Source organism: Melanerpes formicivorus, unplaced genomic scaffold (assembly GCF_026170545.1).
Source record: "Melanerpes formicivorus ecotype bairdi unplaced genomic scaffold, bMelFor1.0.p_v2 SCAF_50, whole genome shotgun sequence".
In the NCBI taxonomy this organism is placed as follows: Eukaryota; Metazoa; Chordata; class Aves; order Piciformes; family Picidae; genus Melanerpes; species Melanerpes formicivorus.
The window spans coordinates 372,170-389,931 of NW_027142402.1; the positions used below are offsets into that span (position 1 = coordinate 372,170).

Genomic DNA, 17,762 nt, shown 5'->3' on the forward strand with positions numbered 1-17,762 from the left:
CTTGCTTTTGATATCATTTGCTAAAATCATCGAAGGCTGTGAACAATGGGCTGATGCCCTCACTGGGAAGCATTAAACCAATTTAAGCCAAAATTTGCAAGTGTGACTCATGCTGTTCTGTGCTTGACTGGAGGTGTTGAAAGAAAAATATGGCTTTAGTTCTGGTGCTTGCTTTGTACTCGGAAAGGCAGGGCTGGCTCAAGGTGCCTGTTGTGAGCAGGGCCATCTGGCAGGCTCTGCACGCCGCTGGCCTGGGAGGGCACAGGGAAACAAGCATTTGGGTGTGCAGGACCACCTGTAGTGACTCAGTCATTTTGAAGTATTGAAAGTAAGGATGTTACCGTGGCTGTAGCATTCACTGTTAACTTATTTTATTCTGGTGTAGGCTTGCACATGAAAATTGTGAATGATGTTTGTCTACAGCACAGCTTAGCCTGCCTTTGTCTGTGGTGCTGATACAGCAATTAATTGGGAGCAGTATGCTAACATCTGTCCTTTCCCCTTCTGTCTTAAATTGTGTTTGTGAATCTACACAGAGATTTGGGGAAGACAGATCACACTGACTATCAAATTCTAACTACCAAAACATGAATTAGGTTTGATGCAGATTCAGCCAGGAATTTCAGTTGTTAGCAACAAATGCTTTTATTGTTTGTAATTTTGACTGGGAGTGAAGATCCTGGGTCTTGTCACAAGCAAGAAAATTGCTTTGATATTGCCAAGTTACTCACAAAAAAAAGTGGAGCATACAAACAGGAAAAAATATCACACCCTTAGCTCCTCTAAGCATCAGGGTAGCTCTTCGATTTTAATTGCTTAATTCTAAAGATGCAGGGAAGTGACATCATCTTGTACTGGCAGCACAAGACAACAAGTGCATCTCATCTCTCACTGGTGTGGAAGCTCCAGGGGCTGTGTCTTCATGTCTGACACTGATGCATGAAAGGAAATGCCAGCAGAATTTACTTTGCTCACAGCAATAGGTGAGCCTGTTCTGCTGCTCAGTTTTTCTTTCCTTTCTTCTCATTTCTTTAACGATATATTTCCTCTATCTATGAAGTATCATTCCTAGATGTCTTTCATGACCTTTGCATTTTACAGGATTCGTTTTAGCTCTGTAGCAAATGCTTAAACCCCAATATTGAGGCAGATTTCATTGAGCAGATGCATTGCTGCAGGCTCAGTTAGTGGCTGACATTCTCTGGGCATTGAGAACTTTTCCAGAAGAATCACCTAACGAGCCTCGTGCAGCTGGGATGGAGGAGCTCAGATCTGAAGGAATGCAGGCCTGACCTGTTCCACACCAGCAGGATTTCTCATGGGCTTCAATTTGCATGGGGTGTGATATCCTGAGTTCCCTGAGCAGTGCAGGAAGCTGTTCCAATACCTCTGCAGAGTTAGTTTGCTGCCTTTGTAGCTTTTCTACTTGGGGAGGTGAGCAGTATGATTTCTTCCCTGTAAAGAGAAAGTTGTGAAACAGGTAAGTGCTGAAGTCAGAGCATGCACTGTGGAGGTGAGCTTGAGCAGCACACAGCAGTTAGTGAAGGGGCATGTTTTCTTCAGACATATTTCTGAACTGGACGGAGAAAGTTTAGGTAAATAGTTGGTGTGACTCCCAGACAGGTTGTGTGGTGCATTTGAGTTGATTTCCTCTGGAGCCCAGCCCGTCATAAGGAGCTGGGCAGGATGGCATCAGTGGGATTTAATTCATGCTTAGACTGGTGAGGATTTTTTTGCCCAGAGTGCTTACAGCATAGTTGATAATTACAATAATAGAGTTGATAATTACAATAATAGAGTTGATAATTACAATATAGTTGCTAATTAGTAGGAAAAGTAGGAGTGAGTTTTTAACACACAGCTCTGTGCTGACTTGGAGATGAGAAGGCTTGTGTGCATGGAGCTTAACTTGCTCTTAGCTCATCTGGACGTCCTGGTGTTCATCTTTTGAGGGTGTGCAATGAGAGGAGCTATGAGAATGCCCCTTCACTCCCTGCCTCACAAGAGCAGCTGAAGGTTAAGGCAGGCTCTAGAGCAGCAGCTGCAAAAGCTGCAGTTACTCCAGGATGAGAGGGACCCAGGTAAGCTGAATGGGAGGTGGATCCAGAGATGTGCATTGTGCTGTGCAGAGCAAGCTTGGCATTGCTGCAACCCCATGAACATCAATCATGTCAACGGAGGTAGTTCTAAAGCATCCCAGAACTCTGTCATTGTGCTTGCTGCCTGCTGCTAAGTCTTAAACATCCCTGAGCTCAGCTGGAATTCCAGGAATGTGAACTTGTGACAGAATGTTGCAACAGGAATTTTGGAGCAGTTGCCACAGAACAGCAAGTGAATTGTGTTTCCTTCTCTGGAGGAGGGACTAAAGCAGCAGGGTTGAGACAGGCACTTCCTTTCCCAGGGTGTGGGCTCAGTGACCAACCTGATGGCAGAACAGGACCTGGACATTTAAAGGCACCAGAAGAATAGAGAGGTGTCCTCACCACTGTTTTATCATAGAAGGCACAGTAATTCGAGTGCTGTATTGCTCACACTCCAACCCAAGATGATGGTTTGGGAAGGATTGGTGACAAAAGATGCTGTGTGACCTGACCCTTCTCACTCAAGTAATTCATGTGGCTTATTGGTCCTCATTTCTAAGGGTGCTCTGCATGAGTATTGCTTCTAGTGGTGCTTGTGTAGATTTGTTTTTCCAGAGTTCAGTTCTTTTATCTTGGTTATTAAGACATTGTTGTGTGACTGATCCCATTGGTTCCAGCTGAATTACTTAGTTCAGAAGTGTTTATATGGACCAAAGAGCTGTGTTTCAGTTTTTCCAGAACAAGTTTTCATATTTCCTTACTGACAGAAGGACTCAGCTGCAAGGTTGGTTGCTGTGGTGGTAGCATTGAAAGCTTGCTCTAGACCTCATCATAACTCAAGTCTGCTGCTATTCTTTTCCAAGGGAAATGAAGTTAGTGGTGATGGACAAACCAATCCTTTTCCTCCTGGATTTCACCAGCCATTATTTAAAATGGTGAATAATATTTCTTCCCATAGGCAATGTTCAGTCTCTGCATGGTTGAAAGTGAAGCTGATGAAGTGAATTTACATGGTGTCACGAGCCTTGGTTTAAAACAAGCCCTGGACTTCGCCTATACTGGACAGGTATTGTACAGCTCTTCAAATTAAGTGACCCAGGTGAATATTTTTCTTGTGCACTGCCTAGTAGGTGGCCTCCTGATGTAACAGATCTTACTTTTCATACAGTGTTGTGGTTTGGGCTTTGGTTATGGCTGTTCATTGTTTTGTTTTGTTTTCTGTAGAGGAATTGTCTAATAAAAGTGCTGTTTGTGTGCCTTGTTGCCAGGTAGTGAGCCATGCAGGACTTGTGTCCCCTTTTATGGTGGCCTGGCTGTTGATGAAAGCTCAGTGGAGTTCATCCTGCATGCCAAATGAGCACCTGTGTAATGTTGGTAATGTGAAGCTGTCGGTTGGTCACTCTGAAGAGAGATTAGATGGAAGGACATTTGGAGAAGATGAGTTGTAACTGATTTCTGTCTGCTGTGAGCAGAGGGTCACTCTCCTCCCTTTCAGTCTAATAATGATGTGTAAAATATGTTGAGAACCTGGAAGGGATGGATTTGGCTTTTGTGTAAGCCAACAATCCTCCACACATTGCTTCCAGCATAGTATTCTCAGCTCCCTGGTAAATAATGTGTTTGCTGCCCTGGATCTTACAGACTCTGGAGTAATTTTTCAGAGATAATCTACTTTGAACAGATGAGTTTGGCCTCTTGAGTTAAATGTGGCGCATCGTGTGCAGTTGCTCACATACAGAGGTGACTGTAAGGCAGAGTTTGCTCTGTGTGTCTATCAGATACACCAAGTACTGCTTTGAAGCCCCAAGAAATGAGAAGGGTTCTGTAAGAGTTTTTCAGAAGAGATAACCCAGTGATATGCAGGTCTGAGAATGAGCAGTGTCAAATTTTCCTTGGGCACTTGAAATTCTCCTCTGGCACTGGCCTTGTCTGTCCTGAGCATGGCCTGCAGTGGTTGTGGCTGGCAGAACCTGGGTGAGGGTTTCAAGGAGTGAGGGGGAGTAATCCCCAGTGGCTTGATGCCACTTACACTGGAGTGCTGAGAGCAGAGCTGGCTTTACCCTGTGCTGCAAAGTCTTTCTGAGTTTAAAAACTAACTGCACAAACCATTGCAAAAGCCACTCATGCCAGTTACAACCTTAGATCTCTTTGAAGATGCAGGAATCAAGACATAATCTGGTGTCCTTAAAAGTGAAGGCCACAAGATGCAAACCATTGTGGGCTTTTTCTGTTTGGTGTTTTTGAACACATTTGTCTGAAATGTTAGTCCAAACAATTGCTGTTTCTTTAGATAACGACATGGAGCTGACAGCAGTTTAGGGACAGTCCCTAAGGCATCCATATCTAAAGAAATAAATATTTATTTCCAGCCTTCCTCTCTTTACTATTTATCCCAACTTGCACTCAATTTGGAGTGAGCTCAGAGGTAAGTTTCTGTCCAACAATGCCTTGGAGACATCTGGTGGAACTCCTGCACACTGCATGGCGGCAGTGCTGCCTACCTGCAGCTTCTGAGGGTTAACGACATTTAACTTTTAGCACGACGGAGTCTGAGACAACCGTCATCATCTTTGCCTTTTTCCTTTCATTTGCAATATGCCTGTGGACATCAAGCACAAACTTCACCTTCCTGCCTCCTCGGGTAGGCAGTGCCTTACCGTAACTCTGGCTGGAGTGCTGTGTGTGCTGTGAGATGCTTCGCTGACTTGGATCTGCTTTGCAATGAGCTTCTGTCGTATGCCTCTGGTCTGTGCTGGTAGAAGTATTTTGCATTTAGATAGAATTTTATTTGAGGACCTCAAAACACCTTTCAAAAGCAAGCAGTCACTGTCCATCCTGTGCTGCATCGCAGGCAGGGGATTGTTTTGGGAGAGAATACCTTTACAAAGACAGCACAGCAAGCTGGCAGCTGGCTCAGGGCTTGGCACCAAGTTCTCCTGACCAAGTCTCTCTCTTCTTTTTCTAAGGCATAATGTTTTGTTTCTGTGCTAATAGAAATTAAGTTGTTCAGTGATCCTTACAGGTGCTTTCCAACTGGAAACGTGCCAGTTTCTGTGGTTTGCAGCAGTTCACACAGATTTTCCTTCTGTCCTCTGGACAATTTTATTACATGCCTCAGAGAAGTGCTGGTCAGGGTTCCCTCTGGCTAATGAAACAACTGAGAGAACTTGGTACAAAATCCAGGCTTGGTGTGCCAGAGCTTGGGGTTGTTTCCTGCAGGGGATGGGAAGGTTCTTCCCTGCTGACAGGGTTTTGGAGCAGCACAGAGCTCAGGAGTGAGCAGGGAGGCAGAAGTGGTGACTGGCTGAGAGTGAAATGCAGCCTAAGTGGTTCTAAAAGAAAAGTTAGGGCGGCTGATTGCTCTGAAGCATGCAGCATGGTCTCCAGGGGGGAAAGTCAACTGGTACCTTCATTACAGCCTGTCTCCTTTGAAATGCTGGTCACTGTAAGTAGCATCTAGGAGGAATTTGCTTTTCCATCAGACTAGCAGAAATCTCAGGATTTTTTTCCCCCCTTGTAGCTTCATGTGTTAAATTCCCTGAGCTTCACTTTCTAGAATTTTCTGATGTGGCATTACACATTTCCTTACTGTTGCAGCATAATGTGAATGGTGCCACCACTTAATGCATGGCCCCACAAACAGCTGGGTGGCAATTAGAAGGAAATACAGGGATATAAATGAGTAGCTGGAGTGAAGGTGGCAGAATTGTCCTCAATCTCTCCATATATGTCTGGGCATAAAATAGCTTTAGTGTCTTTATATTTCACCCAGACACTTTTAATAGCCTGTAATATGCAGGGAATAAATTAAATTATCAAAGTTTTCTTTCCAGGTATAAACCTCTTGAGACCCCACAGAGGTGATAGTTAATCTAGACCTTACCTTCTCTCCCATGCCGTAAATTTCCTTGTTTGGAAGGACAGTTAAAGGAATTTCCTCCTCCCTGTCTTTTATCCATTGCTTCTCTCTTTGCTATGGTGTTGGTCACAGTGGGGTGGGAGGCATTGAAAGAGTGGGAGGATGCTCTCAGTTTGGGAATCACAAAGGTGAGTATGCTGCCTCAGCAGGAGAAATCTTGGCATGGAAAGCTATAAGAAAAGGAAAAAACCTGTAAGAAGTCTGTCTGCCCCCTTGAGCTTCTGTTGGTGAGTATGCAAATTGCCCCTAGGTAGTAGCTAGCCAGCCTGCCTGCCCTGCCAGCCTTCCTGCCCCCTGCCCTGCTTCTCATCGCTGTGCTGCTGGCACACCCTGTGAGTGAAGCTGGAGCTTTAAAATACAGCAATATTACCACAGTTAAATATAGTTTGTGCCTACAAGGTAGTAATATGCTTAGGGTTCTGGGTCTCTTTGACAATGCTAAGCTAGTGGCTGACACTTAGTGAGTAACATGACAACAGATGACAACTTGCTCGCTGTAACTGGAGTCTGAGTAACAAACAGTGCAAGGTCTGAACCAGCTTTGTTTTGCCAGCCTGACCTTGAGTTCTCACTTGAAAATATTCGACAGTGCTGCTCATTTTTTAAAAGAATACACTTCCTGGAAATATTCCTGTGACTGAAATCCTCCCCAGCTTTCCATTTGAAGCAGCTCCTGTCACACACAGCAGCCTTATTAGCACCAGCCGGGCCCCTGAACTGTGCTGGGCCTGATTCTGATTTGCATTAAGGTGCTCCCTGTTGCCCTGGCTCCATAAAGAGCTTGCTCCTGTGTGCAAATCACATGAGTGTTCACTTAAAGCCTGCTATGAGTGCCCGTGGTGGTTTGCACGAGCTTCAAGCACGTCGTACACTGACAGAACTCAAGGAAAATGAGTTCTTGGTACAGACAAGAACTAATCCCCTCTGCCCTGTTCCTAATGACTCCCTTCTGTTGGCTGTGATGATGTGTTGAAGAAATGCATCCATGTCTTTTCCATTCCCCTCAAACCCAGTTTATCTGCAAGGGCTCTGCATGGGTCTTCCCCTTTGTTCTCCATCCTCCTTCTTCCGCTGCGTTTGGGACATATAAATGATGCTGTGAGATAAAACTAAATTGTGTGGGCAGAAGAAAAAAGATGATAAATAAAAGCTTTACTTCCCTGTGGAGCAGTGAGAGACTGACCTCATGTGGTGTGAAACCAAAGCTGCCAGGGGAAATACAACAAGGATGAGACTGAACGAGCTGAGTGGCTTTGAAAAATGAATGTTTATCCTGCATTTCTGAGTCCTTGCTGGATGCTGCACCATTTATGTTTAATAATATTCATTTGGATAGATTGAAATGTGATTGCTGATAAGAAGCTGACCAGTGTCTGTGTTCCCAAAGACCTTTTTGTGTCCTGAAAAAGATGTTCTAACAAGCTGACCCCAAGACAGCAGGGTAGGAGCTGAGGCCCAATTATCCTGGCTGCTGCCTGTGCGTGATTATAATTGAAATGAGGAGGAGTTTTGTGTGAGCAAGTGACAGGATAATCAGTCCTGGTTTCTAAGCCCTTTCTGGCACTTCCCCAGCAGCATACTAGCTCTGTGCTTTCACAGCTTTGCTCTGTAAAATGGAGAAAGTGATTAGGGGAATTCTGAAGCGGTGCCATGCAGGATGGGAAGGGTGTTCCTAGTCTGTGTGCTTCTGACAAGCCTGAGGAATAGCAGCCCTGGAGAGTCAATTCTCATAGCCCAGTTCACTGCATGTGGAAGCAGCTAGACCTAAAGATAAGAAAAGGAGGTTCTGTTGTTTGGAGAACCCTCCCTTCAAAATGAACAACATGTATTTTGTTTCAAAGGGTTTAGAGGATAATATGGCTTATGGACTCTCACAGGGAAAGGCTGAGGGAGCTGGGATTGTTTAGCCTGGAGAAGAGGAGGCTCAGGGGTGACCTCATTGCCCTCTACAACTACCTGAAAGGTGGTTGTAACCAGGAAGGGGTTGGCCTCTTCTCCCAGGCAACCAGCACCAGAACAAGGGGACACAGTCTCAAGCTGCACCAGGGGAGGTTTAGACTCGAGGTGAGGAGGAAGTTCTTCACCGAGCGAGTCATTCGGCATTGGAATGGGTTGCCCAGGGAGGTGGTTGAGTCATCGACCCTGGAGGCGTTCAAGGGGAGATTGGACGTGGCACTTGGTGCCATGGTCTAGTCATGGGGTCTGCGGTGTCAGGTTGGACTCGATGATCCTCGAGGTCCTTTCCAACCTAAGTGATACTGTGATACTGTGATACTGTGATACTGTGATACTTGAACATCCCTTGGGCAATTGAGGTGGACCTTAAAAACTCTGTCCCCATGCTGCCAAAGACTTCTTTGTATGCTCAGTTGTACTTCATTGGTTTTCACCTCAACTTAAATGTCTGAAATAATAAAGACCTGAAGCATTTTCTACAGGGACTCTGAATCTGCATGACAAACTTTCCATTTTCTTCCTTACAGATCCTCTTGGAACCAGGGGTAGTACAGGATGTCCTGGCAGCTGGGAGCCATTTGCAGCTGCTGGAGCTCCTTAGCTTATGCTCTCACTATCTGATTCAGGTAAGGCTCTTCTGCCTGCTTATCAGCCATTCCTGTTGAATAAACTCTTGTTTCAAGGCTGATTTCAGTAGGAGGGGATCAGCACACCACCTGCTGTGACCTAACTGAATTTCAGGAGACCTGAATTTGAACCTGTTTTGGGTGTCTGTTTGTGGTAGGTGCTCTCTCCTCCCATCCGTTGTGACCATCCATTGGTTTGAAGAATAAGAAATGTGAGATGCCAAATAAGCCACAGACTGACTCTCAGTTTTGGCTGAGTTTCTTCAAAGGAGGCTCATGTAGAAATCTGCAGCCAACAGGTAGACTTTGAACTGCAGGGGAATGGATTAGCTGAGTGTCCTGTTTCCCTCTTAAAAGTTTCAGCCTTTAGCATTCCACTGGACCATAACTGTCCTGCTATTGACATTGGAGAGGCCAAGGAAAAGGTAGCTGAAGGTGCTGAATATGACAAAGATTTGAGAATGGACTTCTTGTATGGAATCGTGGAGAATGTGGTGCTAGGCACATGGTTTGCACTTCAAAGCTTATAAATGTTGGGTTTTTTCCAGAAGAGTACATGATGACTTTATCCTTATGCAAGAGTGTAAACCTTTAAAAGATTTATTGAGCGCTTAGAAATGTTTGTTTCATAAAGATGTCTGAGTTATGTAACTGACTGCAGATGTAAGGAGTTCTATCTCATTCCTGGCTGTTTTCTGTATTCAGTACCACAGAGAGAGCCACGAGCTGCGAATTATTTCAACAATCAAAGAGTCTTAATAAGCAGGGAATGCTACCGAGAGTATGGGGTTTATGGAAGGTCCTCCTCCTGCTCAACATCAGTGCAGTATTGTGTGGGTATAGCTTTAGCAATCAATTTTCAAACCAGTGGTTAATTTCCATTGACATTCAGGGACCTGGGCTGTAAGACTGTCCAGCTTTGAAGTCTTACAGCTGAGTGACTTTTTGTGTCTCCATCTTGAGTATAGCTCAGGAGCTAATGTGATGATGGCTGTGAGTGAGGGCTTTGGAAGCTGCAGAACTGTTCAAAGCACCTGTAGTGCCTAGGACTCTGCTACAGGAATGTCTGCCACTTGCTGCTTGTGTTGGCTTTTGTTGTGTCTCTGCCTAATTTAACCTGAAAAGAGCATTTTAGGTAAGTGTTTAAAATGAGCCTGGAAAAATGCAGCACTGTACAGCGGCAGTCAGTTAGAATCTTCTTGAAGCTGCCTCTGTGCTGGCTGCTCTAGATTCTTGTATGTAAAAGCAAGCAGTGAGCAGCCTGGTGAAATTAGATTAATCTACTCACAAATGATAAAAAAAGACCTCCTGGAATAACTATTGGTAATAACTGAAACAGGCAAATTGTCTTGGAGTGGGGCTTTTTATTTTTAACCTTCTACTATAACGGTCACTTCAGGCTGGCAAGCCGACGTTCTCTCATGGTGCATGAACACCTAACCATCTGCATCTTTTCCTCAGCTATTTGAATATGTTTATAGATGGAACACATTATTTTAAGAGGAGGAAGCTACAAATGAGTCTGCCTGTGCAATTAGAGGCAGCATGCATGGTTTACATCCGTGGTGGGGTCAGAGCTTCAAAGCTGTTTTCTTAAACCCAGCTTCTCCATTTGGAATGCTGCCCACAACACAATCCCAACTTTCACCAAGATACACTCCTCCAGAGATGAATTAATTCTTACAGTAGAGATTGAGAGCATCACCTTTGTATTGCTAGAAAACCCAGCACAGTTGGGATTTTAGCTCCTGGGTTTTTCATATAGAGCAAATTAAACTGCTGGGGAAAAAAAACCTAAAGGTCATCCAGCAGCCAGAACTTGCCTTTTTAAAACTGTTTGTAATCCAGGCACAGGCATGCACACTCTCCACCCCTCTAGGACTGGAGTGGTGTTTTACAAAGCCGCCACCACCATCAAACTAGAGTGTGCCAACTTTATTCCATGGTGGACAGAGTGACCTTCCCATGCTAAGAATGCAAAGCAGACAGAAACGATGCCCCCATTTCACAGGTTTTCAGTGTTCTGCAGCCAGCAGTTGCTGTGCTGGATGGCTCCTTTCTGAAGGTGCATGTTGTGTCAGCTGCCAAGTCACTTAGCTGTTGACAGTTGTTAGGAAGGTTCTTGAGCACCTGTTGGAATGCTTCATCTCTCTGTCACACAGATAGGGCACAGGGATACAGATCTGTACATGTGAGATGTGAATGCACTGGAGAGGGTTCCAACTTGGGTACTTGGGAAGAAAATGATGGTTTTCTTTGTTCTTCAGCTGGTGCCAGTGAGGAAAGTGACAATGGCATACCCAGTGGCTTTGAGTGGCAACGGCACAGCCAGCAGCTCCGAGTCCCATTCTTGCTGTAGTCCCCTTGCTGCTGTTGAGCTGTGGTGTGATCGTAGACTTGCTGTCATTCTGTACAGCTGGGTGCTGGTGCTATCAGTTGCAGGGGAGGTCACAAGCTGGGAAATGCTTCTGTGTCTTCCTGCTCTGTAGTTTCTGTCAGGAGGGGGGAGCAGCTTTGGTGTGTGTCTGCAGTAGGAAGGGAGAAGCTGTGCTGCTTCACTGTACCCTCCCTGCCCTTCTCATGTTGTCTGTGCAGCCAGCGTGGCCTCCATGCCTGGCCTGGCCTTCCAGCCCTCTGTCCCAAGAGATTCCTGCTCCTGCCATCCCTCTGACACCGGTGTAAAGCTGCAAACAGGCTGATGAGTCCCCAAATGCTCAATGTACAAAATTCTCCTTTGGTTTTATTACCATGTGGTCAATACCACTGCTCTCTGTCCCCTCATGGCTCCTGCCCCTATGTTTGCAACCTTAGCCTGTCCTTGGAAAGGAGGCGGCTCAGGTATCGAAGCCCCAGCTGGCAGGGCGGCAGCTGCCCTGCGCTGCTGGTGTGTGCCCAGCTGGCCGCCTGGCAGGGCAGTGCCCGACTGCGAGCGGCGCCTCCTGCCTGGCCGGGCGTGGGCAGCAGGTGGCGCTGTGAGCACGTCAGGCCGGCCGCGGGCACCTCCCGGCCGCCCGCGGGCACCTCCCGGCCGCCCGCGCGCAGCGCCGCTGGAGAGATTATTTATTTCCCCTCCGTATTCGTTTTCTGACCTAATCAGTAAAAAAGTCATTATTCACACAACACTGGGCAATGTGCATTGTAATTTTTAACAAATAATAGGAAAGTGTTGATGTTTTTGCAGGAAATACAGCTCTGTCTGGGGCAGCGGTGGTCATTTATCACCACACTTTGTGAAATCACTCATTTGTTCTAATTTGAATGTAAATGACTCTAAGGTTTTACAAATAAGGTGACAGACTCACATAAATGTAATTGCAGGGTTCATCTCTCTCTTTTTATATATCACTCATTAAGTTATGAATTAAATACATCGTATTAAACCAGGGGCATGTCCAATGATGATATTGTAATGGCAAATTACTCTATGCTATTAGAGGTGTATTTTTTATTCATGGACATTAATTTGTCATTAAGCAGCATTAGTTTAGCACTTTTATGTGAAAGACGTGACCTGAAAGAGGAGCCTTGCAGCTCTGGAGGAAAGGAACAGGAGCACAGGCACCAGGCAGACACAGCTTTGCTTTTGCCTCCCGTGCAGAAGCTGAGGGACATTTTATTTACATCTGCTTTGATCTAAAGCAGTCTGAGGTGTGCAGCAAAGACACTTCTGGGACATGGACATGCCTTGGCTGTGAAGTATTTACCAACATGGGAAAAGCCAGAATGCTAAGTGCAAAACAGCGACTGTAAATCATTTGTAACCTATGAACCTATGGGCCTGGAGTGAGTTGCAGCCTGATTTTTATCTCAGAAGTATCCCTGTGGCAGAGAGTTAGTTGTCCTTCTTTTCTTTGCTCTCTCTGGCTTAGTCAAAGTCAAAGTCAAACTGACTTTTCCCTTCTTCATTATGAATTAAGTCTATGTATGCCTCTTCTGTACTTTTAAACATGCTGTTATTGTTGTTACTTTCACAGGGATCCGTTCCAGGTTTGAAATGTTAAGCAGGAGCAGAATCTTTCTTAAGAGAAATGCATCATTTGATGGCAGTTCAGAGGTGACTTGGCAGCTGAAACTGAGGAAAATAGTGAATGCCTCAGTCTGCTCCACCTGTAACAGATATGGAATAGACCTTGTAAAGCTGAATTTCATTTTACAGCCTGGTGCTGGTGAGGAAGCAGGACCTGTAAGGCCACAGCCTACATAAGCAGCGACAGAAATGAGAGCACCCCAGATTGTCACCTAGTTGTCACCACAGCTCAATAGTACTTCAGTAGCTGATAGGGAAGCATTTGTTGCTGAAGTGTTTTGGTGTGCAGGGGAGCACAAAGAAGGAAGCAGGTTTTGTGTGAGGCTGTTGATGTCTTCCAGTCGACCTCAGCACCAGGACCTGAGGAATCACTTCCCAGCATTTGTAGTGCATTGTTTGCACGGAGGAGGCTTTGCCAGGGAACCAGAGCCTGGCTTCAGGATTGCGATGTGGACTAATTCTGTTTAAAACTAAAACTCCATTTCTGCTCAGAGTGTTGTCTAGGCCTTGAACCCAGAGTGAAAACCTGCATATAGCTGCTGTCCTGCTGAATCTGCAGCCAATCTGATCAGAGCTTGGAAAGTTACAAACTGACATCATCCATCTCACCAGCTGTAGAAATTAAAGGCACAAACCTAAACATTAGTGCTCTCTTTATTAACCATCAGTGATGTCCTGCAAGTGCCTTGTTTCAAACTGAAAAATATCTGCAGTTTTATTTGTGTTTTTCCTGTGTCATCTCTTCTAAACATCTGTTCATTAATTTGGAGGAAGTTGCTGCTAAACTGCCCTTCTGTTTCAGGAGAGTCTTAGAGAATAGGTGATTTCTATCTGCATAGGTGGCATTAGATCTTGAATGACTTGAAGCAGGACTTGTGTTTGTGGTTCAGAGGGAGCTGAGCCGGCAGCAGGTGGAATTGTCTCTGCAGGAAGTTTGATGGGAGTTGTGTGTCTATGTTAGATAGCAGTGATTGCTGCAGCCACCTTGCCAGCCATGCCTGGTGGCTTATGAAGCCAGGTGAGGCCAGCATCTTCTCAAAACCCAATAAATTTTAAAAAGTGAAATTCCCAGAGCAGCCCCTGCTCAGCAAGGGAAAGCAGCTACTGGAAATTGAGAGCGTGCCTGTGGCCGTTCCCCTCAGGCTCCAGCTGCAGCCCTGCTGTGTCTCTGTTTCCGTGGTGCACACAGCCACACCTGCAGCGCAGAGCTGTGTGCAGGCAGGGTCACCTGAAATACTGACCTGGGCTGCCACTTGGGAAGATTTGCACTACTGAGTAACTTAGGCTGAGATTCCAGAAAGTGTTTGCATTTTCAGTTTCACCTCTGAGTGTCTGCGTGGGTCAGGTTTCCCTTTCTGAAGACCACATCCCATGAGAGCCTCACATCTCTGCTCTGTGCTCGCCAGCACTGGCCAGCAGGGTTGAGCCTGCAGATGCAAGGGAACATGAAGGGAGAGGGAAATGAATATGAATGAATTCTCGTGGCTGAAATGTTTTGATATTGTTGCTTGTGTGCTTAGCCCTACACCTACTTTGAAAAAGCAGCAAGGATGCAAAATAACTTCTTGCACTTAAAAGGGGAAGCAGAAGCAAGAATTACAGAAAGTGATGAGAAAACAGTGATCTGTCAGAAGTAATGGAACCGGTCACTAAAGTCATGCTTAGCTGCAGCCTGCACTGACCTAGTGAATGTAAGCACAGTTGTGTACATGGCAAAGTCCTGCCCTAGCTGTTCCTCTGCCACCAGGCTTCAGCAAGATGCCTCTGCTGGTTCAGCTGCATGACTCCGGGGTTTAGTGGAGGCAAACTTCAAGTGAGATCCGCAGTCCAGTATCTGAAGGTCATGCTGTTGCTGTGTCTTTAGGTGTATGAGCTGATAGCTCTCAGGGCAGTGAGGGAGGTTTTGCACAACCTTGGACACAGAAAAGAAGGGCTGGAACTGGCAGCACTGGATTTCTTTTCTCTAAAGTTGTGCTGATGTGCTGTCAGCTAAGTGGGTTTTGTCACTAAGCCTTTTCACTTTGCTGCTCTCCAGTATCTAGAGTCTGATGCTGCCTGTGATGGATATAGAGGTTCTCTCTGGATGGTGCAGCTGGTGCTTGGTGTTCCACATAGCAGAGAACCTGGAGGACACAGGGACACTACCTGTGCTCAAGGTGTCTAAGGATTTTGGATAGGCACATCCCTGCCCAAGTCCTCATACTCCATTTTTGCTTTAGAGATGCTGAAGCCCTGTTCAGGACAAGGGGAAATGGTATCAGTGTGCAACTCCTCTGCCAGAGCAGCAAGGCCAGGCCCTTCGTGCTCTGATTTACAGCACTGCTGTAATCCAAACGGGAAGCAGGTGGAATTACAACTGGGTTGGATGCTTTGGATATTAATGGCTTGGCTTGGCAGTGGCATTCAAAAGCTGTATATACTTTTTCTGTCTTAATTATGCATTCATTAAAAGCTTTTATACCCAACAGAATAAAGTAAATATTGTTTGATCTCTGTAGTGTGCTCCCAGACTGTAAATTTGCACAGCAGGGTCTTGATAATCTGAATAAATTGTATTTCCCCAAGGAGTTTATCTTTCAAATAAGGTCATAAAGAAATGCATTCTTTTCCCTGAGTTCTCCTTGTGCTTTTCCTGCTGTTTATAACAGGGAGCAGAGGAGTAGAGGTATATTGTGGTCTGCTGTGTACTTGGTTATGATTAACTCTAATTTATCAATCTGTTACTTACATCCTTTGCTGTGGCTTGTGCAAGGCAATTACTCTTTAAAGTACAAGCGAATAGAGATGGATTTGGAAGTAATTTAGATACAATATTTATATCTATTCTTACTGTTTGACAATTTATCACATCTCTATATTAAAACACACCTCAGTATTAAAGCACGGACACTGTCACATCATTTATTGTGAATATTTAATGTTGTCATCTTTCAGATTGTATTTGTTCAGAGAACTGATTTTCTTTTATGAGGGTTTTAAGTGTCAGCTCATTGTCAAATCGGTTTGGCATCTAAAGGTTGCTGCTGCCGAGTCAGAAGGCCAGTGGCACAGAACAATAGATCTCTGCCTTTGGAGAGATGGGAAGCAGTAGCATGCAGAGCGAGCCGGGTGCATGGCCTCAGACCCAGTGTCTTGCTCAGCAGTAGACACTGGTAGATAATTTGGCCAAATTATGAAATGTTTTGAGTTTATGGTTGAAATTTCAGAACAACTTCAGCTCTTGGTTGGCAGGTCTGTGGATGCTCGTACACAGCTTCTTAGCCAGCCTGTTTCAGCAGGGTAGTGCACAGATGAGAAGGGATAGGATTGCTACCTTGCCTTAATTCTCCTCAGCTCTTAGTGACACTGCTTGTGCTCACGTTTCATCCCTCGGTTCAAGAAAGATTAACTTTTACATATATGTCAATTAAAAATAAAAAAAAGGTTAAAAGTTTCAGTACTTTCCATAAGCCTGCTGTATGCTGCCTGCTTGTAAAGAGCAGCTGCTGTGATACAGCACTGGGAGAAAGCTGCACACAGCTTCCAAGTCATGCACCTGCTCTTTCAGAGCAATATAATCAAACCTGAGACTGCCACAAACTCCTCTTCTCCTATTCATGACCATTTAGCTGCTTTATTGGGTTATCTCCAGTAGTGTCCTCTTCTGATGCCCACCAAAACCCACTGGCTGCTGCTTGCTGTGAGTGCAGCCCTGTGTGGTGTTGCCACTGTGGCCATCACAGAAACAGAATCGGGAGCTGTTTCAGTAGGTAGAGTCCTTCCAGAGCATCCAGTCCAACCATTCTGTAACTCTGCCAAGCCATATCCCTCAGCACCACGTCTCTGCCTCTTGGAAATGCCTCCAGGGATGGGGATGCCTGTGCCTGAGAATCCTCTCAGGGAAGAATTTTCTTCAGCTGTCCAACCTAAACCTTCCCTGGTGCAACCTGAGGCCATTTCCTTTGGTCTTGTCACTCGTTGCTTGAGAGAGGAGACTGACCCCCACCTGGCTCCAGCATCCTCTCAGGGAGCTGCAGAGAGCAATGAGGTCTCCCCTCAGCTTCCTCTTCTCTGCACTAAACACCCCCAGCTCTCTCATCTGCTCCTTACCAGCCCTGAACTCCAGACCCTTCCCCAGCTTCCTTTCCCTTTCCTGGACCTGCTCCAGCACCTCAGTGTCCTTGGAGTAAGGGCCCAAAACTCACCAGTGCTGAGTACAGAGGCATGATCCACTCCCTGCTCCTGCTGGCCATACTGTTCCTGATCCTGGCCAGGGTGCTGGTGGCCTTTTTGACCACCTGGGCACAGGCTGGCTGAAATAATGGTGTGAGGTACCATCTGTGATCTGCAGGTATTAAATCACTGAGCAAGTCCACAGGCCAGATACTTCTCATGTAAAATTCATCCCTTTATCTTCCTTTCTGCAACTGGGGAGGATTTATTCTTACCTCCTGTGTGCTCTTGTGAAGAGGAACTGACACTGGAATGTCTGTGGCTTTTGGGGATGATGGCTGTTCTTTACCTTGTCAGAACAAGCACTAACTTTTCTTTGTTCCTCCAAGAAAATGATGTGAAGCTCCTCTGCAGCAGTTTAAGTAGATAATGAATAGGATTTATCTGTAAGGTGCAGCTCTGCCAGGGAAGGTGTGCTGTTCAGACTGGGAGATTATGGATCAAGCAGCAGCCTCCCCAGGAACTCGATTCAGTTTCCTCCAGCACTGAGTCCTCTAAGCAGGAGGAAAAAAGTCCTTCCTCCAGCCTCTGTTGCATATGCATCAACAGCTCCACAGCCATGGGGACAGCCACACAGTTCCCACCTTCACAGTGGAGTCCATAAAACATTCCAAGCCCCCCCGTGTTCGCACTTCCCCAGCTCCCTGAGCTCTGCTCTGCCAGCTGAGAGCTGGTTGACATTTACAGGATTTCTGTCAGTTCCTTTTGGTGCTGCCATTCCACCCGGCAAAGTAGCCACAGCCAAGCCCACTGCAGCTAGCAAGTGTGGTTGTTTTTGTAAGCCACTTCTTAACTCCTGCCAGCTCTTGCTGTGCAGGGTAAATCATGCTGCTTTATTGTGTGGTGCACTAATCCAGGTTTCTTGCAGACACTTTGTGCATATTTAACCTGAGCAGCTGCACTGTAAATCAGCTCCATCCTGTGTATTTGCATCTGCACGG

The 17,762-nt window shown here is 45.8% G+C and overlaps 1 protein-coding gene across 3 annotated transcripts in view; it reads left to right on the forward strand.

The window, feature by feature from the left end:
• Positions 1-17,762, forward strand: part of KLHL32 (kelch like family member 32) — a 52,271-nt gene that overhangs the window by 14,243 nt on the left and 20,266 nt on the right. For all 3 annotated transcript variants that reach the window (XM_068160417.1, XM_068160418.1, XM_068160419.1), the window contains 2 exons: positions 3,040-3,147; positions 8,484-8,582. In XM_068160417.1, coding sequence (XP_068016518.1) covers positions 3,040-3,147; positions 8,484-8,582 — 207 coding nt within the window. The remainder of the gene's footprint in view (positions 1-3,039; positions 3,148-8,483; positions 8,583-17,762) is intronic.